Genomic DNA, 24,917 nt, shown 5'->3' with positions numbered 1-24,917 from the left:
AAATACAAATGAAACCTTCTGGGCAAAAGCAGGAGATCATTCAAGGTCACTTGGAATATTTAGAGCATCCCAAATTTGGGGCATGAAAAAAACATGAAGGCCATTAATGTAATCCCACACATTTTACAAAAGAAAAGTGAGTCCTAATAAGTGAAATGGATTTGTTCATGTAGCATAAGGGTAAGAAGATAGAAGCACTTAGGTCTTACAACTTATGTTCCAACTGTTCTTTACATTATATATACCAAACTGCCTTTAAATTTTTTTTGACTGTTTCACCTGTTTGTTTTACAGTGCTTCTTCCATATCCAAGTTACTTATTTTTCTAAAAGTTTGCTATTTCAACTATTTTTTAGGCAATAAAAAATCTTCTTCTACTAGGTTACCTATCCAAACAACTATTTCCCTTTTATTCCTTCATGAAAATGCTGATTTTCTCCAGATACGGAGTGCAATATAATCACTGATGATAAGCCTCTCACCCTAGGGGATGAACCAGGTGATGAACAATGACTGATCTAAGCAAAAAGTTAATCCCCTTCTACCTCTGCTGGTGGACTGGTTTACAGTGGGCTTGTAACCGAGGAAACTCAGGGGGAGTTTTGTGGGGATTCTGGAAAAGATCTTTTTGCCTGATTAAAAAAGAAGAAAAGGAAATGTACAGGGAGAATTCCCTTTCCACTTTCTCTGGCTGTTTGTCTTGAGTGCAGGATACAACAATCATTTCTTCAGCAGGAGGAGAAAGCCAAGAGTCTCACAGAGAAGCTCACTCAGAGATATGACATTACTGTCTTAACCAACCCCCCACCAATCACCTTGTTCTGGATTAAGTTACTATATAAGCAATAAACCTATATTTACTCAGACAGTCAACTACTTGTGGCCCAAAACCTCCAAATATAAAACTCCAGTATTTTCTAGTGAAATCATCTCAGCTAGCTTCTACAATAAAAGACTTCCTTCTCAGACCAAATAATATGAATGTGTAATATTTTATATTAGTTTTTAAAAAATCAATTAGGTGTGTTACTAAGAAAGATGCTATTTAGTGGTCCACAGTATTCAGAACTTCAGGATATGACTCAAGAAGCTAACCTAAAATAATTAACAATGTTTACTTAACAGTATAGAACCAAATCTGAGCTCTTTTACCCACTCTAAAATTTTATAAAAATAACTGCAAAAAATGTAAATTTCAAAAAGTCAGCTGTTATTCTCAAATACTCACTTAAATAAATCTATTTTAGAAAAACACCACTGTCGCACTGACATAAAGCTTAAAAATATTTTATTACCTATTAAGAGTGAGTGGGTTTTATATTACAAAACAGTGTAAGTTTTATTACACACACTTGCACATACAAACATACATACCTGCCTCTTAAAACTCTATGCGATTCCTTATCATAGAGGACAAAAATAGGAAAAAAAAAAAAACAACTACCATCCTAAATTAGAACAATGGCCAAAGACTTAACACATCTGATAATTATGACTATACTCTCAACTATGAAGAGTCACACAAGAAAAGCAACTGTAAAAAAATTTGTCAAAAACCCATGAATCACTGAAGACAAAGTCACTCTCAAGAAGGGTCTATTGCTTTGAAGCACTAACAAGACTTTTAGTTCTAAGCTTGGTTCTAAGTTTCAGAGCAAGAGAACAAGCTAGGAGATGTTAAGAAACGATGTTTTAAAAGTAAGCAAGGAAAGGAATCTATAAGGAGAAAAGCAGAAGCTGAAAGTCATTAAAGTTAGGGGGTCACACACTAGTTACAGATAACACAATACCTCCCAAGGACATCACAGCAGAATAAACTGATGCTCAAAAATGATTTTTTGAGCATAAAATTTTAAAAACTTAAGATAATTTGATTATTATGGCAGAAAAGCAGTTGGCTATAATAAGACTTTGTAATGATGGAGAAATTAACCATGGTTAAGTAGGATTATAGTCCAAACTTTCTCACCAAGATGAGATTTGTTAGTTCCATTTAAAACAAACAAACAAAAAATACTAGAGTTAAACAGAACAGAAAGCCTTTTTCTCCTTTTCCTTAGTCTATACCCTTATAGTTATTTTCTGTCTTACGTAAAGTAGACTCTCTAGAACACCCCAATTACGTAAAGTGACCAGCGCTCCGTTTAAAATAAATCCTAAACTAGTGCATGTTTCCAATAAATGTAAACTTAAATGCAATTCACTTAGGAATGTTTAAGGAAAAAAATGTAATGATGAACCATTTTAGTTAAAGATTCAAATCTATTCAGTTAATTCAACCTTTAAAAATAAGATAAATACCTCTTATATCTACTTAACATCACATCAAGTGGTCACAATAGAACTGTCCAAAAGAATGGGGGAAAAGATGAGAGTTGGAGATGAGCTGGCAGAGCACAGCTTTCTTAGAACTGGCCAATCAATTCCAGGTCATGTTTTGCTGTTGCTATAGGGACCTTAGGAATAATGACCTCTCCCCACTCTCCATCATTCAGAGAACTGAATTATGTATGAAAAAGATACTGAAAACATTCACTTCCAGTAAAAATATATACATTAATAAATTTGATCTTATTATAGTTAATTATATATTTTCAGCCTCAATTTAGTAAATTAAAAAAAGTTTGGCCACTGGAGAAACACATATGGAAAGAAATTATCCATATGCCCACTCTTTCTAAAACTGTCCCTCACGTCAGTCCTGTTAAATCCACTGTATCTTTAAAAGTCTGAGGAATTTTCAAACAATATGCCTTTATTTACTGCAAGACCCCAAACAGATGAGTCTTTGTGTATAATGTTATTCACAGAAAGCAAATTTGATCTCACAATCAAGTTAGATATATTATAAATTTTATAGACATGTCTCTTCTCTCAAGTTCACAAAAAAAGAACCCTCATCTGAAATGCACACAAGTATCTGACAGTGAAGTGTCATGATGTCTATAACTTACTTTCAAATGGGATTCAGCAAAAGAAAGAAAAAAATATATGTGTAGTAGAAATATAATCTGTGTAAATATGGGAGAGAAAGCAAATGTAGTAAATGTTATCAATGCTGGATATAAGTGGAGGTTATATGGGTATTCAAAGTCTTTTTTCAACTATTCTGTGAAAATTTTCAAAGTACAAAGTTGGGGGAACAAAAAACCCTCATTGGCTCCTGGTTCTCCTGTGTTTTAGTTATTACCCTGAATATATGTCCAGTCCCTTCCTGTTTGCTTCAAGACCCTTCTACCCTCGTTTAAAACAGCTGTTACAGAATTGTGTTATGTCTTTTAACAAAAATCATAACTCTAGGAAAGTAGGTTTCAAGGCTGGTATCAGCGAAACTGTTTTACCTGAAAGTTAACATCTTCTTTCTTAAATATTAGTGCTCGAACTTCATCAGGATCTCCATTAAATATAGCTTGCACCAGTGATGGCTAAAATACAAGAGAGTAATAAAAACATTAATCACACCACATGGATGATTCTAAAGCTATTTCCACATAACTTTTAAATCTAAAAATTTTCTTCCCTATCATAATAATCACTTGGCTTTTGACATGAACCAAGTTTCATGAAGTCAAATCATATGAAAGTACAGGATTCCTCCTTGGAAAAAAAAAAGGCCTAATTAAAAAAAAAAAAATCAATACCGTATGACCAAAATTAGGTAGCATAATAAGCATAATCAGATTTTATTTTATATGAGTGGAGGCCTTTTGAATATACATACGGTAAAAAGAAAGTCTCTTCCAAATACAAGTGTGACATCTCAACATCTACTTGTGGGACATAACTTGTCAAACAAGTAGTTCCTAGCCCATGTGGAGGCCCTCGAAGGCCTCCTTGAAAAGTTCTGTTTGGGGCACCAAAAGAACTTCCATGGGTTAGTATTACATGTATAAAGATAAACACCCAAAAAAAGAAAATCTGGCAGTTGATGAAAATCACTACTATTCAAAGACCAAAAATTACTGTAAACCTGAATAACATGAAGAGGCAGACACGTGAACATCTAAATATAACAAGTTCTTAATCAACGACACAGCCTGCCTGATAAGGTATCATATTATACTAGTCAAACAAGAAATCAATTGACAATAGCATTAAAAATACGATTAAAGACTCTCTGACTCTTTTTCATATAACAGCCTTGCATGTAAATACATACAATTCATTACAGAAAAGGCTGTGCCTCGGTGTTGCTGGCAGTAGTCAACCTTTCCTAAAACATACAGTTCCTCATTCTTGTTATATTGGTTTTTAAAACCACTAAGTGAAAACAGAAATGTGGTTGCTATAACTACTATCCTCAAATTATTTTTAAAAGTCTTTTTTAGAGATTAAGAGATAAAGTCTGAAATGTTACCTAAACATCTGAAAAAGTGAAAATCAGAAATGTGTGCATTCATATACAAGTAATATTGCATCATATTCACACACCTATACTGCTTTAATTTGGGTTTTTAATGAAACTAGTGCAAATTACATTTATTCTTAAAAAATAAAATTTACCCTACTAGTTCAGTAGAATACAGTAAACATAAACTCTCATATCTTACCAACACACTTCCCAAAGGTGGAGAATGTAGGGACTTATTTTCCTGTGGCAATTTAGAAATGAATGCAGGAGACTCATCTTCTACCTCCTCCAAAACAACAATACACACTCGACTCATTCGCTCTTTTAAAAAACTGAATTCTAAGCTATGTGATAAAAGTCACAGTTGGAAGAGTACAAGTAGTTTTTCCTCCTCTTCTGTACAACACTTAGAATCATTCTCTGAACAGCGCAGCTGGTTTTTTAAAGTTAATAAATACTATCGGAAAAAGTGAAGTTTAAAATTATAAATTATAACTACATACTTGTAACTTACTAAGAAAACAATTCTGTTATTTTCTGTTGGGTTACTGTAAAACTCAAAAGAAATTTGACATCAACATGTCAATAACTAAAACTGAGTCCAGGACAAGCTCATTTAAAAATATTTTTCCCCTACCAAAACAGTCATATCCCTCTGTTTCACAGAAATTTACTTGCATAAAAAGATCACTGTCTGGGTGACATCAACACACGCTGCAGAATAAGATGAGAAACAACTGCTGTGACAGAGAAGATCGCAGCTGTACCCGCTCTTGCCTGCAAGGTCATATAGTTACCAGTAGCTGGCTTGCTTATAATTGAAAATAAAAAATAAAATCTCATTGTTCTGTTTCCACTTCTAATTTGTCTTCATTTCTTCAGCTTCACTGGTTTAATGCTGATACTATCCAGAAAAAAAAATACATCTAGAGCTCAATACAAATTCTCAAAATGTTGCTCAGAGGTTGACAATTCTTTCTGTGTTTGAGAAAGAAAAAAAAAAACAAAACAACACTCTGCATTAATAGCAAAGCTGCAGTACATTTACATGCGATGAGTCAGACCACAAGAGACAATAGGACTCTTGGTACTAGAATATGGCTTGATTAATCCAGATATTCCATATAAGAAACACAGTTAGCTTTATTCCCATCGACAGCATAGGCAAGGCAGAGCGTTCATTCTTCCTCCATCAGGCAGTGGTCTGTAGCTACTCCAGCAAAAGGACACAGACACCAGGCGGAAATGGTGTTAGCGGAGAATCCAAATGGAAGAGGCAGGCTGAGAAGGCATCTGAGCTCAAATTACTGCTTCAGGCTTTTCATTTTTAAAAAAGAGAAGGGAAAAAAACCCCAGTAGTTTATCATTCCAGTGTTTTCTTTGATCTCCACATGAATACAGCTTCCATTAAAGAGTCTTCATTCAGAGGAAGAAACAGCAGACTGTGCATCTTCTTTGAGCCAACTACTTTATTCAATCATCTGCCTCTGTGCCAGTATAGTTTCCTTCCACTGTGAAAACCGCTAGAGTTACCCTTTTCAGTCGATTTCAGATGCTTTCCTGTTCTTCAGATGATCTCTCAAAATGCCACTGACACCTCCAAATGAGTAGGTCCTTAAAAAATAGAGAACCTCAGGATCGGCGCCACAGTAGCATTTCAATTGAGCAACAGTCTGAAGAGCAAAGACTGCAGAACCGCAGAATGAAATGCCTAGTAATGCTCACATGTTACACTTACCAGAGAGCTGAGCTACTGCTCAGGATGCAACTTCCTCTAGCAGGAGAAAAAAAATAGTGCATTTGGACAGCCTTCACAATGAGAAGGTTCATGCCAGTTCTGTGACTAATCCAGATCAAACTAAAAAACTCTGTAACTGAAAAATGAGTGCGCTTTTAACATTTTCCACGAAAAGCCACAAGGAAATCTGGTGTACTGCCTCTGCTGACTAACACTGGTTTTAGCAAGTAAACAATTCCAAACAGCTTAACTGCTTTCATATGTTACAATACAGCAAATGTTTAACCCTATAGTGACAGCTGCAGTGATAATGTCTGCAGTGAATCCATAAAAGAGAACTAGAGATAAAGAAGCATTTTATGAGAATATAAATACCATGAACCTAACGTTTTCTTTTTCTTATTTTACCAAGACCATTTTTAATCTACTAGATGTTATTTTCAAGGATGCACAAAGTTTAAACAAAAGAAATTTAAGATTTACTAACAATTTCTAAGTTGTCGAATTTAATCAACCAAGTCATATTTTGAAAGGGAAAAAATAAAAATTTCATATTTTAGAAATTATAATTGTAAAATTCTATTGATCACTTGAATTTCACAAAAGAAATAATTCTATCTTCCCATCTAGATGTGGAATAAAGCCTTAAATCTGTTAAATAGCTATGTAAAACTATTGTTTCAAGTCTTTGGTAGTGAAAAGGCACAGGGTAACACAAAGCAAAGAATCTTCTCCCTTCCTATAAAATTAATTATCCCAAGCTACAAATAAGTGTCAAAAACAACCAATTTATTGTTGGCTTTCTCTGTTTCCTCCCTGCTTCTCTGCTTACTCAAGGATGGGGATATTTCCCCACAGGAAAACTACTAAGAAAATACCATGACCTCCTCAATCTTTGTTCCTTCTTCTATCAACCAGAATTCTTATTAATAAACATAATAGTTATTCTTGAACATTTGTGATGTGCTAGGTGCTATACATTCTCATTTAATACTCACAGTGACCTTGCTACACTGCCATAGTATAGAAGAAAAAAACAGACTTAGAAATTAAATATTATATCCAAAGTTAGGCAAATTAATAAAGTTGTACCTAATTACAAACACATGCTCTTTCTAATCTACTCTGCTTCCACTGATTGTACGCACACACTCTCCTGAGAGCTTTGCGACCTATAATTGCAAAATAGACTGTAAAAGTGATTTTAAAAGACAAACAATGTATAATGATTGCGAAAAGTTTAGGTAACAAAGGAACATACTATTTACCGCGATAATATTCCCAAACAAGTTATTTTAAAATAGGTACTTCAGGGCTAGCGTTACCTCACACGTTTAAGCCAGTTGACTTACCAAAAAAAACAAAAAAACCAGCATGATATAGATAAATAAGAGTGCCAGAATTTAACAACAAACGCCATTAGGTATCAGTTTATGAAAAAACCTGTAACCTTAACATAACTGTACCAAGATACTATGCTAAAAATTCGGTTATTTTTTTTTTTTTAATAAATTTATTTATTTATTTATTTTTGGCTGCCTTGGGTCTTTGTTGCTGTGTGCAGGCTTTCTCTAGTTACAGCGAGCAGGGGCCACTCCTCGTTGCGGTGCGCAGGCTTCTCATTGCGGTGTCTTCTCTTGTTGCGGAGCATGGGCTCTAGGTGTCCGGGCTTCAGTAGTTGTGGCACGTGGGCTCAGTAGTTGTGGCACGTGGGCTCAGTAGTTGTGGCTCGTGGGCTCTAGAGCACAGGCTCAGCAGTTGTGGCCACGGGCTTAGTTGCTCCGTGGCATGTGGGATCTTCCCGGACCAGGGCTCGAACCCGTGTCTCCTGCGTTGGCAGGCGGATTCTCAACCACTGCGCCACCAGGGAAGCCCAAAAATTCGGTTATTTTAAAATATATAAATGGTTTTAAGTCAAGTTAAAGACATGCAAATATTTTGACATTCAAAAATGATGTTAACTGTCACCACAAGGCTAAATAAAAACTATCACCTTGATGTCTGAAGTATTTGAAAACGAAACCACTACAGTAACAATATCCTATATTCTACTGTCACTGTCAGGGTTCTGCCCACACCCCCAAACAAAATCTCTTTTTATATGGACAATTTTAACTTGTTCTAAAGTATCCAGTGTATAAGTTCACCTACTTAAGGCTTAAGCAGGTACATCCTGTTTTCCTGTTCTAGGTCAACTTCCATACTTAGGTTTTTCCCAACCAGAAAGCAAGCTCTTTGAAGGCAGGGGCTGTGTTATACACATATTTTTTCCTTCCAATTTTTTCCATCTGTAAATAATTTCATTGAAATAAATTATATTATGTCACAAGAACTCTGGAATAGAGTAGCAAAATTACAAAAGACAATGGGGGGAGGATTCATATGCTTTAACCTGTAAACACGGGAGGCTTTAAAGTGCAACAGAATGAGTTTCGTGCCTCTAGTGGGAAAGCAACTTAAATGTATTCAACGTAAGTTGACAGCATATAAAACAATGATGCTGAATGACAGCTAACACTACGGGCTCAGGAGTCAGCCTACCTGGAGTTCAAATTCTGATTCCATTATTTATTAGCTGTGTCCCTGGGCAAACTACTTAAATTCCCTGAGTCTAAATTTCTTAGACTTCCAAGAATAATAATCTCCAGAGACTTTTACCTAGGAGACATACAGTAACAGCACAGTGTTTGAGAAGATAGGCTTTGTAGCCAAACTAATCTAATCGGGCTTCCCTAACAAATCTAACTGTGTGACCTTGAGCAAGTTATTTAACTTTCCCATGAATCATTTCAACATCTATTAAAGAACTGAACAGAATCTACTTTATAGTGTTATTAATAGTGAAGTTTAAAATAAAGATAATATTATTATTACAGATATTTAGGAGAGTTGAAAGATATCCATTGTGAAGACACAGAGTCAAAAAGAGGGCTACTGAAAACCTCCCCCTACTGGTGAGGTGATTCAGACTGGTGTCTGGAGATCCCATTCAGTTACTAAGTCCCCGCCCTTTTCAGGCCTCTAGAGAGACTTTAGAAGCTTGTCTTTACACTCCAGTGTTTATTAAGTGTTACTGGGGGAGGGAGCAGTAAACTTAGGCAAGAAGTAAGACTACAGGGTTTGGCATTCCTCCACATTCACTGTATTTTACAGTCTAGGGAAAGGGTAAAAAGGACTGGCCCATAATATATTAAATTATAAAAAATACTGAAATACTATATATAAGTTAACAGCATCATATAACACTGTTTTATATCTCCTCCTGAATAAGACAGGCCCCCTAGTTTCAAGGAACTCACATCTTAGAGGAAAAGGACACAGGTAAATAAGTATTTAAGAAATTAGGAATGGAGAAAATACCCGTGATGAAAAATTATTGACAATAATTGTGCAAATTTAAATTCACACAACTTAAGTTTTTGTTGTTGTTGCTTCTTTTTTCAGCTGAACAATGGCAAGGGGATGTGGTTTTTTCTTGAGGCATTTACTTTTTAGGCCAAATTTGATTAATTTTTTAATAGGCCAACAATTTCAACCCTGACAACTTGATAATCCTTCCATTCTTTATGCTAAAATGTACCCTATCAAAAGCTTACTCCTACTCTTCACACAGAGTCTCTTAATGGAAAAGATGGTTTAAAACCTTCATTTTACTGATAAAAAACATCCTGAAAGATTATTTTTAGGCTCCCAATTTTGTTACAACAGAATTTCTTTTTTTGACACAAATGATTTTTCCTTTCTGCATAGAGAGTCAACCCAAAGCTTGTCTTATCTCTTACGAATCTGTGAACTCCAGATTGATTACTATAGAATAAAATATCTTATTTAGGGTATGCTAAGTGGTTACTCTGTGCCAAACTAGTCTCTGAGTATTAAAAAATAAAAAGCTTGTGGGATAAGTGAGTTCAAATCATGTTTCAGAAACATTTCTCATAGTTCAAGGATCCTGAACAATCCTGAGTTACATGCCTCATCAGTCCATATACTTTAGAAAAAGTCTTATGAACAGATTTAAAAGCAAATGGGGGTGCAAGGAAAGGGGGGGATCAAGAAACAGCTGCTCTCTAGGCTACTGGTCAGATTTCCCTGTGATTAGTACAGCCACCGCAAAAATGTCACTATATGTTTTTAAAATGATGAATTCAAAATCCTTATAAGAGATCAGATTTAATTCTCTATGTGTAATGTATTTATCAACTAGATCATTTCTTTAATGTTTACCTATCATACTTCCAAAATGACCATCAATGTTACCTTAAGATCTCAACTGGTTTCACCCTACCAGCATAACAATAATTATTAACCCTTTCATTATTATAATATTACTATATACTACATAGTGTTAAAACATTAACACATTATTAATGTGATGTGTTCTTTGCAAAGACCTATATTCTGCATCCATTCTTGCCATTTTCCATTCAACTAGAACATTCAAGTTTTTAGGTAAGTACAGAGTCCCACAGGACAAAGACGATACTTCCCAGCCTCCCCTGCAGTGAGGAGCCACAGGACAAAGTTCTAACCAGCATTTTAAGTAGAGGTGTTATGTGGCTTCCAGAAAACTTCCTAAAAGGACAAATGGCATATCCATTCTGCTTCCTGGAACATGGATGACTGGCCACCATCTAAAACCAAATAAGGACCAGAGTCTAGGCTAGAGGGGATCTGGGTCCCTGAGGACTTTGTGGAACAGAACTGCCATAAAAGTCCTGGACTGCCTACTTCCTGACTTTCATGTTAGAGAGAAATAAGTTCTGCCTCATTTAAGTTACTGTGATTTTCAGTCTCTTCACATGGAGCTGAACCTAACTCTAAGTGAGAATGTTGCTCTTCCTTTAATCATCAATCAGTGGGCATATACCCTTCCAGCCCTGTTCTCCTACTATTCATACTCTAGTACAGTATAGCCACTTACATTTTCAATAAATGAAATGAATTATAAATGCTAGCCACAACAAATTTAATAGAAACAATAACTGACCAGAAAACAGCTTGAAGAACAATCCACTATTACCCTGGGTAAGCAAAGGAAAATCAGCAGAGGGAAAAGGAAACAAATATTTATCACACATATTCTCGTTGAATCCTCAATCACTACTGGCGGGTACTACTCTACAATTTATACATGGGAAACGGACGCTCGGTAACATACAGTCAGTCAATGACTCATCCATTCATCTGTATCTATTCATCATCTACTATGTGCCAGGCTTTCTGCTAGGTCGAGGAAACAAAATTATGAACAAACAGTCAATCCTTGTTCTAATGAAGCTTACACACTAATGAAGCTTACACACAAATAAATATTACATAACTGCAAACTGTGAGAAACTGTAGAAGGAAAAGAAGTTTTGGAGGGTGAAGAACTAAAGGAAGGTCCACGTGGCTGGAGCAAGCAATCATGAGGGACAATGGCAGATGCAGCTAGAGGAACAGCAAACTCAGATGACACAGGGCTTTGTCAACCAAGTTACATAGCCTGTATTTTTGATTAAGTGATTGAAAAGTCATTAAAACTTTTAAAACAAGGTAGTCATCATGATTTGCTTTAAAAAGATTATGTGGCTTCGGTGTAGAGAATGGAATGAAGTAGAAGAATGGAAGCCAAAGGACTAGTTAGGGGACCACTGCAGGAAACCAAAAGAATGAGTAATCTGAGCTAGGATGCTGGGCATGTAAATGGAGAGACAGATCTATTTTAGAAACAGGATTTATAGGACATGCTAACAAACTGGATGTAGGAGTGAGGGAGAAGGTGGTAATCACAACAACTACCAGGTTTCTGAGTTAGGAAACTAGTGCTTACTAGAGTTCAAGCAATTTGGGCCTCCTTCAGTTTCCAAATTTATAAAATGGGGAATATGATTTGTTGTATCTTATCTAAGGTCCCTTCAAGCTCAAAGTTGGTTTCAAATCTTAATCCAAAGTCTGTATCTTAGCATATACTCTCATGATTTGAAAATGAAGTGTTAACAATCCCAAAGCTGCCTAATTCTAGGTGAGTATAAAAAAGTTCCTAGGGCTTCCCTGGTGGCACAGTGGTTGAGAATCTGCCTGCTGGTGCAGGGGACACGGGTTCGAGCCCTGGTCTGGGAGGATCCCACATGCCGCGGAGCAGCTGGGCCCGTGAGCCACAACTGCTGAGCCTGCGCGTCTGGAGCCTGTGCTCCGCAACAAGAGAGGCCACGATACTGAGAGGCCCGCGCACCGCGATGAAGAGTGGCCCCCGCTTGCCGCAGCTAGAGGAAGCCCTCACGCAGAAACCAAGACCCAACACAGCCAAATAAATAAATAAATAAATAAATAAGTTCCTAAAGAATGGTAAGATTTGGTTCAATCCTTCTCCAGTACATTGAAATAATCTAAAAACCTTTTGGCAAGAATACCTTATTCTTAAAGCATGCACCAAAATTACAATAGCAACTGATTCAACAAATACTTACTATTACTATTTCCACTCCACTATGCACACCACACCAAGAGATCACAAAATGTCATATACCACCTTCACCTTCAAAGACCTTATGCAACCTAGTGATTTTTTGGATATGACACCAAAAACACAGGCAACAAAAGCAAAGAAAAACAAGTGGGACTACATCCAACTAAGAAGCTTCTGCACAGCAAAGCAAACCATCAGCAAATTGAAAAGACAACCTACAGAATGGGAGAAAATATCTGCAATCCATATATCTGATAAGGGGTTAATATCCAAGATATATAAGGGCTCATACAACTCAACAGCAAAAACAAACACAAACAAAAACACCCACAAAAAAACCCCAAAACCAAATAACCTGATTTTTAAAATGGGCGAAAACCTAAGTAGGTATTTTTCTAAAGAAGACATATGAATGACCAATAGGTACATGACAACAACAAAAGGTGCTCAACATCACTAATCTTTAGGGTAATGCAAAGCAAAACCAAAATGAGATTTCACTTCATACCTTTTAGGACAGCTAGCATCAAAAAGATGGGACAACAAGTGTTGGTGAGTACATGGAGAAAAGGAAACCCTTGTACACTGTTGGTGGGAATGGAGAATGGTACAGCTACTATGAAAACCAGTATGGAGGTTCCTCAAAAAATTAAATATAAAACTAGCACAAGATCCCGCAATCTCACTTCTAGGTATATATCCAAAGGAAATTAAGCCAGTACCTCAAAGAGATGTCTGTACTCCTGTGTTCATTGCATCATTATTCACAAAGCCAAGATATGGAAACAACCTAAGTGTCTATTGACAGATGAATGGATAAAGAATATATATATGTATATATATGTGTGTGTGTGTGTATATATATATATATATATATATATATACACACACATACACACACATACATACAATGGAATATTATTCAGTTACAAAAATGAAGGAAACTGTGCCATTTCCAACAACATGGATGAATCTGAAGGATATTACAGTAAGTGAAATAAGCCAGACACAGAAAAATATTGTATGATTCCATTTATATGTGAAATCTTTAAAAGTGAACTCATAGAAGCAGAGGGTAGAATGGAGGTTGCCAGGGGCTTGAGGGTGGGGGAAAAGGGGAGATGTTAGTCAAAGGGTACAAACTTTCAGTTTTAAGATGAATAAGTTCTGGGGATCTAACATATAGCATGGTGACTATAGTTAACAACACTGTATGTATATTTTGAATTTGCTGAGAGTAGATCTTGTGTTCCTATCACAAAAGAAAAAAATGATGACTATGTGAAGTGATGGATTTGCTAATTAACACGTTTAGTTTGATTGTAGTAACCATTTCATAAGGTATATGTATATCAAATTGTCATGCTGTACACCTTAAATATACACAATCTTTACTTGTCAATTATACCTAAATAAAGTTGGGAGGAAAAAAGGCCTTCTATGGCCTAAATGAGGTACTACATCATACACACAAAAAATTAACAAGGTAAGAATACAAAAGACAATAAAAGGCAGTATATATAGAAGACTTAAATAAGAGATATAGACTATACCTGCCACTAATCAGTCACTGGTAAGAGTGCAGCATATGAATTTATTAATTGTAATTGGTATGTAAAGATACCGTCTAATTGCCCACTCCATAAAAAAAATGATGTCCTTTATAAAGCTATCTATAAACTTCATTGTTGTTAATTTTTCCACCTTTAATTTACTGGAAGGGTGCTTTCTCAAAGAAACCAATGGTCTACTAGCTAGAACATTTAATATCAAAACTTATTCTTGATCACATTTGTGAGAAAAATGTTGAAACGCTAAAACTATTTAACACTAAAACTATTTATAATGCAAGAATAATAGTTTAGCTACCCAAAGTGTAAATAAGTGCCATCTAATAGAAAAAGAAATATAAAGTGAGCCACATAGGCAACTTAAATTTTCTAGTAAACACATTTTAAAATGGTGAAACCGGTAAAATTAATTATAACAATACTTTGTGTTATCAAATATATCCAAAATATTGTATCAGCTTGTAATCAACATAGTTACCAGATACTTTACTTTTAAAATTAAGTCTTCAGGGCTTCCCTGGTGGCGCAGTGGTTGAGAATCTGCCTGCCAATGCAGGGGACATGGGTTCGAGCCCTGGTCTGGGAGGATCCCACATGCCACGGAGCAACTGGGCCCGTGAGCCACAATTACTGAGCCTGCGCCTCTGGAGCCTGTGCTCCGCAACAAGAGAGGCCGCGATGGTGAGAGGCCCGCGCACCGCGATGAAGAGTGGTCCCCACTTGCCGCAACTAGAGAAAGCCCTCGCACAGAAACGAAGACCCAACACAGTCATAAATAAATAAAATAAATAAATAAATAAAAAAAGAACGTGAATTTCTAAAAAAAAAAAAAAAAAAAATTAAGTCTTCAAAATTTGTTGTGTATTTTATAGTTACAGCATATCTCAATGCAAACATTAAATTTTCATTGGAAATAACTGATTTCTATTCAGATTTCATAAAATTTACAATACATGTGCTCAAGTTGTTCCAAACATACTTAAAAGTTTTGCAATAACTAAGACAATTAGACAAAATTAAGAATTAAGTTCCTCAGTTACAGTAGCCAGCCACATTCAGCTAGTGACTATCATGTTGTATAACACTGGCTTAAATCTGTAAGGACTGACTTAAATATACTATCTACATTACTGTCTAAAGGAAAAGAACATAGTTTAGATTTTTATGATGGTTCAGAGTCACTAATGTGAATATACGTTGTTAGACTGTTCTACAGTAAAATAACCACATTAGGAGATAATGGCCTTAGTTGATGTTTCCTAAATATTTCTGTCTTAACTTGAATGGCTCACTAGTTCTTTCTTTTTTTCTTTGTCTCTTCTCTCAAAACATATAAACACCTCCCTAATTTTATCACAGTATTAACCCTGGCTTGAAGGCAGTAACATATTTTCTTGTGAACAAAGTACATGAACTTTATAGGTGCCATTTTCTTCATTATGCAGAGGCCTCTTCACATACATTACATTAGGGTTCCACACAGAGTTCATTAGGTTTAAGTTAACAAAAATTGGCTAGCTATCTGTCAGCATATTACTTTCTTTCTTTAGGTACCTTTATTTTACTATCGAAGGAAATGGAACTGATCAAGTATTTTTTATAGTTGTTTTCAGTTCTAATATTTTATGAGTTTGTGTCCCTTTTCTGATAACAGTAGGCTGATTCATGAAAGGGAAGTACCAAAGGTGGTGGTAGCAACCATTGATTACGTTGTTTTCCATAAGTTTGACTGTGAGAAAAAAAAATAAATTAGGCAATATTTAACCCAAAAAGGGTTAAGGGAAAAAGGTAAAGGTCAAGATAAACACGGTGAAGGTTAAAGAACTTGATTTTCAAAAAGGAAAGACATAGGGAAAGTGATGTCAGCAAGCTGGTGAACAAGAAGCCATGGACAAGCTAATTCACGAAAAATACATGGACTTGTTCCCTTTGTGAAATCCAGAAACCAGCTGAGGGGCTTCCACACCCCAGGACTGTGCAAAACCAACCACACTGAAGCCTGTAGTAAAATCTGAGACACCCTTTTGCTATAATTCCTACCCCTGGTGCAGTGTCATACAATCGGCAATAAACCCCCAGCAACAAACTTCTCCTTGGGGAGGGGAGTAAAGGACTAAACTGTACGTTTAACATCCAATCTTGGGGTTGCTGCGGGAGGAACTGGCTTCTGTCTTGCCTGTCTCAGAGTGCTGATGGGTTCTGACATACTCTAGATACCTGGTGGCAGCTAAGAACAAAGAAGGCAGTTTGGTCTACCCCTTTGGAAGCATTCACCAGAGCCCCTCCCCCCAGCTCAGTGCAGTGTAAGCAGATGCAAAAAACCCAGGTCCCAGTTTTCCCCTGGGGAGGGTAAGAGCTGGACCATGTGGCTAATGTTCCAACTTTTCTGGGGGCTGACCAAGGACATGGCTTCTGTCTCTTAGAGCACTGATGGGACCTGACATACTCCAGCTGCTTGGGGGCCACTGAGAACAAAGACAGTAGTTTGGATTAGCATGCAAGGACTCACCATTACCTCCTACCACGCTCCATGCCACCTCAGCACAGAATAAGTGAGGGAAAACCCACAGATCCCAGCTTCACCCTGGAGAGGGAAATAATTGGACTGTGTGCCCAATGTTCCAACTTTTCCAGGTGCCATCAGAGGGACTGGCTTCTGTCTCAACTGTCTCAGAGTGCTGACAAGATCCTGCACACTGTAGTTGCCTGGGGGTTGCTAAGAATAAAGATGGCAGTTTTGGACTAGTACTAAGCTTTGAGACAGCCCCAGAATCTCTGGCCAGGCTGAGTGGTTGGGATCTTCCCCTGTATGAAACCAGTCCATGAAGACAGGGTGAGGTGTCTGTTTTTTCTACAAGTATAGATACCAACACAAGGAGTCAAAGAAAATGAAGAAACTGGGAAACATGATCCAAACAAAAGAACAAGATAAAGCTCCAGTAAGTGACCCAAATGAAAGGGAGGTACATGCATTACCTGGCAAGGAATCCAAAATAATGGTAATAAAAATGCTCACTGAGATCAAGAGAACAATATGTGGACAAAGTAAAAATTTCAACAAATAGAAAAATTTAAAAAGAACCCAACAAAAATCTTGGAAGTGAAGAATACAATAACTGAACTGAAAAATTCAAAAGAGGGATTCCACATCAGAGTAGGTCACACAGAAGAAAGAATCAGTGAACTTAAAGACAGATTATTTTAAATTATCCAGTGGAACAAAAAGAAAAAAGAATGAAAAGCATGAAGAAAGCTTACGGAACTGATGGGACACCATCAAATAGACCAATATACACATTATGGGAGTCCCAGGAAAAGACAGAGAAAAGGGCCAGAAAACTTACTCAAAGAAATAATAGCCAAAAACTCCCCAAATCTAGGGAAGGAAATAAGACATCCAGGAAGCCCAACAGGGTCCCCAAAAAATAAGCTCAAAGAAATCCACACCAAGACACATTAAAATCAAACTGTCAACAGTTAGAGCAGCAAGAGAAAAGTGACTTGTCATATGCAAGGGAATCCCCATAAGACTGCATGGGATAGCTCAGCAGAAACTTTGCAGGCCCGAAGGGAGTGGGATGGTATATTCAAAGTGGTGAAAGACAAAAACTGCCAACCAAGAATAATACAGGTGGCAAAACTGTCCTTCAAAAATGAAGGAGAGATGAGGACTTTTCCAGATAAACAAAAGCTGAAGGAATTCATCAGCACTAGACCTGCTTCACAAGAAATGCTAAAGGCTTTTCTTCAAGTTGGAATGAATGGATGCTAAAAAGCAACATGAACACAGATGAAAGTATAAAATGTGCTGGTAAAGGTAAATATATAAACAAATACAGAATACTGTTATACTGTAATGGCAGTACGTAAATAAGTTTTAATTCTAGTATAGAAGACAAAATTATTAAAAACAACTAACTATAAAATATTAATGATTCACAATATAAAAATATATAAATTGTGACATCAATAACAAAGCATAGGAGCAAAGAAGTGTACAGTTTTTGTACGAGGTTAAAGTTATCGGCTTAAAATAGACTGTTATAAACCTAACCCAGGGGTCCCCAACCCGTGGGCTGCAGCCCGTATCGTCTGCGGCCCAGTATTGGTCTATGGCCTGTTAGGAACCAGGCAGCACAGCAGGAGGTGAGTGGCGGGTGAGCAAATGAAGCTCATCTGCCACTCCCATGGTTCGCATTACCACCTGAGCCATCACCACCCCCGCCCCCGGGTCCATGGAAAATTGGCGTTCCACGAAACCAGTCCCTGGTGCCAAAAAGGTTGGGGACCGCTGACCTAACAGACATATACAGAACATTCCACACAACAGCCGCAGAATATACTTTCTTCTCAAACAAACACAGAACATTCTCCAGGACAGATGACATCTTAGTCCACAAAGTATATTTTACCAAATTTAAGAAGAAACTAATAATCCACAGCAGAAGGGAATGCTGGAAAATGTGGGGGAAAAAATTTTTTTTTACTTTATTTGTTTGCATTTGTTTGTTTATTTATGGCTGCATTGGGTCTTCACTGCTGAGTGTGGGCTTTCTCTAGTTGCAGCGAGCGGGGCCTACTCTTCATTGCAGTGTGTGGGTTTCTCATTGTAGTGGCTTCTCTCATTGCGGAGCACAGGCTCTAGGTTCGCGGGCTTCAGTAGTTGTGGCACGCAGGCTCTAGAGCAAAGGCTCAGTAGTTGCAGCACATGGGCTTAGTTGCTCCGTGGCATGTGGGATCTTCCTGGACCAGGGATCGAACCCCTGTACCCTGCAATGGCAGGTGGATTCTTAACCACTGCACCACCAGGGAAGTCGTGAAAATGTGGAAGTTAAACACATTCCTGAACAACCAGTGGGTCAAAGAAGGTATCAAAAGGGAAATCAGAAAATATCTTGAGACAAAAACGAAAACAAAACATACCAGAACTCATGAGATGTAGCAAAAGCACGAAGAGGGAAGTTTCTAGCAATGAACCTACATTAAAAAGGAAAGATCTCAAAACAACCTAAATTTGCTTCTAAAGAACTAGAAAAAGAACAGAGAAAAGCCAAAGGTAGCGAAAGGAAGGAAGTAATGTAAGATTAGGGCAGAAATAAAATAGAGAACATAAAAACAATAGAAATGAAATAAAAAAAAACTAAGACTTGGTTTTTTGAAAAGATAAAACTGACATATCTTCAGCAAGACTAAGAAAAAAAGAGAACTCAAATAAGTAAAATCAGAAATGGAAGAGGAAATATTACAACTGATGCCACAGGAGGAAAAAAGAATATGAGACTACTATAAACAATTATATGCCAACAAATTGGGCAACTCAGAATAAATGGATGAATACTTAGAAACATACTACCAACCAAGACTGAATCATGAATAGGAAATCTGAGCAGACCTATAACTAGTAAAGAGACTGAATCAGTAATCAAAACCTCCCAACAAAGAAAACCCAGGACCAGAGGGCTCTACTTGTGAATTCTACCAAACATTTAAAGTATTAATGCCAGTCCTTCTCAAACTTTTCCCAAAAAAACCAAAGAGGAAGAATAATTTCCAAACTCATTTTATGAGCCAGAATTACTCTGATACCAAAGCCAGATAAAGACACTACAAGAAAAGAAAATTACATGTCAATATTCCTGATGAACACAGATGCAAAAGTCCTCAACAAAATATTAGTAAACCAAATTCAACAGCACATTAATAGAATCATGCACCATAACCAAGTGGGACTTAACTCTGGCATGCAGTCATGGTTCATCACACAAAATTCAATTAATGTGATGCACAACATTAACTCAATGAAGGATTTTAAAAACTCACAATCATGTTGATAGATACAGAAAAAACATTTGACAAAATTCAACACCCTTTCATGATAAAAACTTGCAACCAACTAAGAATAGAAGGAAACTACCTTAACATAATACAAGCCATATATGAAAAGCCCACAAACTCAATGGTGAAAAGATTCAATGCTTTTCCTCTAAGATCAGGAATATGGCAAGAATGCTCACTCTTACTACTTCTATTTAACACAGTACTGGAATTCCTAGCCAGATCAGTTAGGCAAGAAAAAGAAATAAATGGCATCCAAATCAGAAAGGAAGAAGTAAAACTATTCCTGTTTGCAGATCTTATGTTGCATGATCTTATGCAGAAAACCCTTAAGACTCCACAAAAAAACTGTTAGAACTAATTAATGAATTCAGTAAAAGTGCAGGACACAAACTGAACAAAAGTCAGTGGCATTTCTGTACATGAAGAATTAACCATCTGAAAAGGAAACTTCATAAACAATAAAATACTTAGAAATAAACTAAGGAGGTAAAAGACTTGTAAACTGAAAATCACAAAACAGAGATAAAAGAAATTAAAAAATGACATAATAGGGGACTTCCCTGGTGGCGCAGTGGTTAAGAATCCACCTGTCAACCCAGGGGACACGGATTCAAGCCCTGGTCCGGGAAGATCCCACATGCTGCAGAGCAACAAAGCCCATGCACCACAACTACTGAGCCCACATGCCTAGAGCCTGTGCTCCGCAACAAGAGAAGCCACCGCAATGAGAAGTCCACACACCGCAACACAGAGTAGCCCCCGCTCATCACAACTAGAGAAAGCCTGTGCAGCAATGAAGATCCAATGCAGCCAAATAAATAATCTTAAAAAAAAAAAAAAGACATAATAAATGAAAATATATCCTATGTTCATGGTTTGGAAGACAATATTGTAAAAAAAAGAGAAAAAAAAGGGAATAACTGAAAAAGAATAGTGATGAAGGGACTTCCCTGGTGGCACAGTGGTTAAGAATCCACCTGCCAATGTAGAGGACAAGGTTCAATTCCTGGTCCGGGAAGATCCCACATGCCACAGAGCAACTAAGGCATGCGCCACAACTACTGAGCCTGCACTCTAGAGCCCATGAGGCATAACTACTGAGCCCACGTGCCACAACTACTGAGCCCACGTGCCGCAACGACTGAAGCCCGTGTGCTGCAACTACTGAGCCCGCATGCCTAGAGCCTGTGCTCTGCAACAAGAGAAGCCACCTCAATGAGAAGCCCATGCACCACAACAAAGAGTAGCCACCGCTTGCTGAAGCTAGAGAAAGCCTGCACACAGCAACGAAGACCCAATGCAACCAAAAAAAAAAAACAAAAAAAACAGAACTTATTAAAAAAAAGGAATAGTAATGAAAGAAGATCGTACAGATGCAGAAAAAGAAGGGAAGATCTAGAACGGAAGTAGAAAAATTATCTAAGTCATGAAGAGGGCATCTTTATCTTCTCAAACAAGAGGAAAGGATCAATGTAGGTAAGTTAATAAGTGGCAGAGAAAAGATAATGTTGAAAAGGAGTAGGAGTAAGTGTTTAGCAGTTGAAATGGGTCATGGGTTCTAAGCTGGATAGTAACAAAAATACAGAAATAAAGGTAGTTTCAGTACACAAGACACGTTGTGGGGTGTGTTCACTGGAGTACATGGTTAGAGCTAAGGGTAGAGGATCACTGATGTTGAACTGCGAAGTAGAATGTTCAAAATGTCATCTACGAAGAAATGAAATCACCTAGATGATGGGAAAACAGCTACAGCCCAGAGGTGCTGGGGAGTGAGATTTGACAGACAACAGCAATGTTCCAGAAATAGAAGAATTACCTACCAGATGGCATGCGCCTCAAAATAAGGAAGGTTTTTATAGGTAGGTAGACTAGTAACATTTTCCCAAGATAAACTGGCCGTGAGAAAAGGAACAGCTACACTTAAGAAGACCTCCGGAGAAGGACGTACTTATGAAAACACTGAGTTTCAGCGAAGACAGGACATGGAATGGGTTTTCTGGGAAGAGTGTAGATTCAAGAGTTATACATAAGAACTTAAGGTCTAAATAAATATTTAGATGACTATTTTCAGACTTCAGTCTTGAGAAAAATAACTACTTCCTTTGAAAAGTATGCAAGCAAAAAAATTTTAATAAGCCAAATATAACAATACAGGTAGTTTTCTAGAACATACCCAATATGCCAAAACTAAGGAAGAAAGGAGAAGTATGTAGTACTGTATTTAAGCAGTATTTTTTAAAGTTAGATTATTTTCTTCATAATTTTGATTACCTCAGCAAGTAGTTTAAAGTTAAGCAAAAGTTTCATCATTCAGACTGAAGGCCAGACTGAATTAAAGTTTTTTACATCGTGTTATTTGGGAAAATATCCTATTTGATCTCTTATGAGTATAATTTTTGTCTGGAATTTATGTTATCTAGCAGCATGTCTGGCATATGACTTATGTTTACCAGACCCATGATAAACACATTTTCTGAAATATAATTAACATTGTTTGCATAATTAATAATCTTTCAGCAACTGTTTCAAAGACAACTTAGGCCCAATATTTCAAAGTTTTAGAGTATAAAATTTTTATTTTAAATAGGCTGAATTTCTGCCTTTAAAAAAAGATTGAAGAAAGGGTAGTTGCAATTCATTCTGGTTTCTACAATGTGGTGACACTGGGGTAAATGTAGTATTAAGTTACTGTACTTTACAAGCTGAAGGGAGAAAATTTTCAATTTAAAAATAAGTTGCTATGGTTACCCAATGTTTACCTTTATAAGCAATAACTATGTGAGCCATCCAGGGATTTCCCACCAGTGCAGTAGGATCAGTAGCTGAAGTGCACACTAGCTGTTTCACACACAAATTGGGGCTGCATACGCCACTTCCATTTCAAAGTAGTTATCGTTGGGAAATACTAAGGAAGATGATTCACATCTTTCTAAACCACAGAAGGGTGGGTGGAGACAAAAACACTAAAAGTAACTATTTTAAAATCCAAGTGATGACTCAGATAGTTTTCAACATTTTTCATATTCTTTAGTTTCCTCTATTAAAGAGTGCTATCTAAAATTTTACAAAGCAGCTTCTATTGTTGAAAGAAGGAAAGGGTGTTTCTAACATGTTTCAGTCATGGAATTTTTTTGCATAAATAGATGTTCATGCTCTTGATAAATTTGTAAAACGTCATGCTTATAACTTATATTACCTCAGTACTTCAGAATAAAACAATGCCGATTCCTTTAGATGTAGTCAATTTTTAACCTCCTGAGTGGGAAGAAGAGGGTCCCTGTCAGAATTGATGATAAGCTCATTCTTGAAAAACTGGTAGTTAAACCTGCTATCAGTTACTGTATTACAGAACCTTTTGTCTATTTTGTTCACAATTAGAACACTCAGTAATGCAAGAATACCTATGAAACTTTGACCCCAATATAGTTCTAATGTGATCTTAAAATTATGAGACCCATTACATCTTAATGGGTCTTCCACAAAGTATCTAATTTTCTGCACAACAGATTATCAAATATGTTTGTTCTTTAATATCAGGGCTATCCTTAACTAAAATAAAATAGCATGTTACACCAAACTAGTTTAAACAATAGAGTCTTATCATCATAAACAAAAAGAAGTGAAATAAGGGGGCTCCAAGGTGACTGATTTGGTTACTCAACGCTATCACGTAAGACACCTGGGCTCCTTCCAGCTTTTCTGTCAGACTCAGCATGGACCTTAGGATAATTGCCTTCACAGTCACAAAATAATACCTGCCATACTTCAAGGCATCATATCAGACACATATTGCTGTCCAGCAGAAGGGGGAGTTTTCTTCTGTGTCTCTTTTTTAGGTACAAAGAAGACTTCCCCAGAAGCTGTTGGGTTGGTCAAAAAGTTCGTTCGGGTTTTCCCGTAAGATGTTATAGAAAAACCTGAACGAACTTTTTGGTGAACCCAATACCTAAACTGACTTTCCCTGATATGTGACCAGACCTTGCTCACTACTAAGCAGAGCAGGATTACCATGATTAGCTTACACTATCAGGGACTCCTCCAAGTCATGTGAGATAGAGGTGGGCAACCAAACAAAACTGGGGGCCTGCAAGGAAGGAAGTGGGTAATGGCCAGTGAGTAGGCAACTAACAGTATACTATTTACTATATAGAAAAATTAAATCTTGGCATTTTATTTCAATAGTTTAGTTTTCCCCCCATTATGAGATACTCTGAGAACTCTAGAGATTTATTTTTAAAAGGGAAAAAAAATCAGTCACCAATAATTTATCTTAAGACAGATGAAAGGCGATCATTTTATGAATACTACTGACAAAAGAGAATAGTATACTTTAGAATATAAAATTGTAAAATTACACTTTAATTCTGACCAATTAAAATCAAAGTTTTATGTCAAAAATGTTTCCTGTTAATCCCACTTTTCTCTTCTAGGAAAAGTAAGGCTAACACTACTAGACATAGGTCAAACCACACCTAGAGTAATGAGACCAGAACACATTCAAAGAAGGCAGCCAGGAATGATCGTGGATCAGTGAAGCTGAGGGGTTTGGAGACAGGGAGAATATACCAGCTTTAAAATATCTGAAATGCTGTCATTGCGAAGAGATACCAAACTGCATAGGTCTGGAAATAAGAACTAGGATCAATGAATAGTAACAAGCAGGAAGATAAAATCTGGTTCAATATAAGATAGTACTTTTTTACCTAGCATTTTATCTGAAGATGGAACAGGTTGGCTGCTCATATGGGGCAGGGACGAATATCCCAGGTCACCTGAATACCTACTTACGATGATTCTAGGCGCTTAATGTGTACTTAACTTGTAACAACATTCCTGCAAAATACACTCCATTTCACAGATAAATTCTGAGCTAGACAAGTTAAAACTGGCAATCACACAGCTAAGAACTGGAGAAAACTGGATTCTTACCCTGGCCCATCTGTCTCCAAAGCCTGGCTCTTCCCACACATC

The 24,917-nt window shown here is 36.9% G+C and overlaps 1 protein-coding gene across 8 annotated transcripts in view; it reads right to left on the bottom strand.

Moving 5' to 3' along the window:
* The window catches only part of ANKRD28 (ankyrin repeat domain 28), a 175,245-nt gene that overhangs the window by 107,713 nt on the left and 42,615 nt on the right, over nucleotides 1–24,917 (bottom strand). For 2 of the 8 annotated variants that reach the window (XM_036851837.1, XM_036851843.1), the window contains exons 1-2: nucleotides 4,551–6,066; nucleotides 3,342–3,425 (exon numbers count right to left, since the gene is read on the bottom strand). The exons of 2 other annotated variants lie outside the window; for them this stretch is intronic. In XM_036851837.1, coding sequence (XP_036707732.1) covers nucleotides 3,342–3,425; nucleotides 4,551–4,667 — 201 coding nt within the window. In that variant the 5' untranslated portion in view covers nucleotides 4,668–6,066. Of the gene's footprint in view, nucleotides 1–3,341; nucleotides 3,426–4,550; nucleotides 6,067–24,917 lie in introns of those variants that run through there. 4 more of the 8 variants (XM_036851838.1, XM_036851841.1, XM_036851840.1 and 1 more) reach the window with 3 other exon arrangements.

The sequence above is a fragment of the Balaenoptera musculus genome, chromosome 4, assembly GCF_009873245.2.
Source record: "Balaenoptera musculus isolate JJ_BM4_2016_0621 chromosome 4, mBalMus1.pri.v3, whole genome shotgun sequence".
Classification (NCBI taxonomy): domain Eukaryota; kingdom Metazoa; phylum Chordata; class Mammalia; order Artiodactyla; family Balaenopteridae; genus Balaenoptera; species Balaenoptera musculus.
This window is presented reverse-complemented; position numbering and strand designations above follow the sequence as displayed.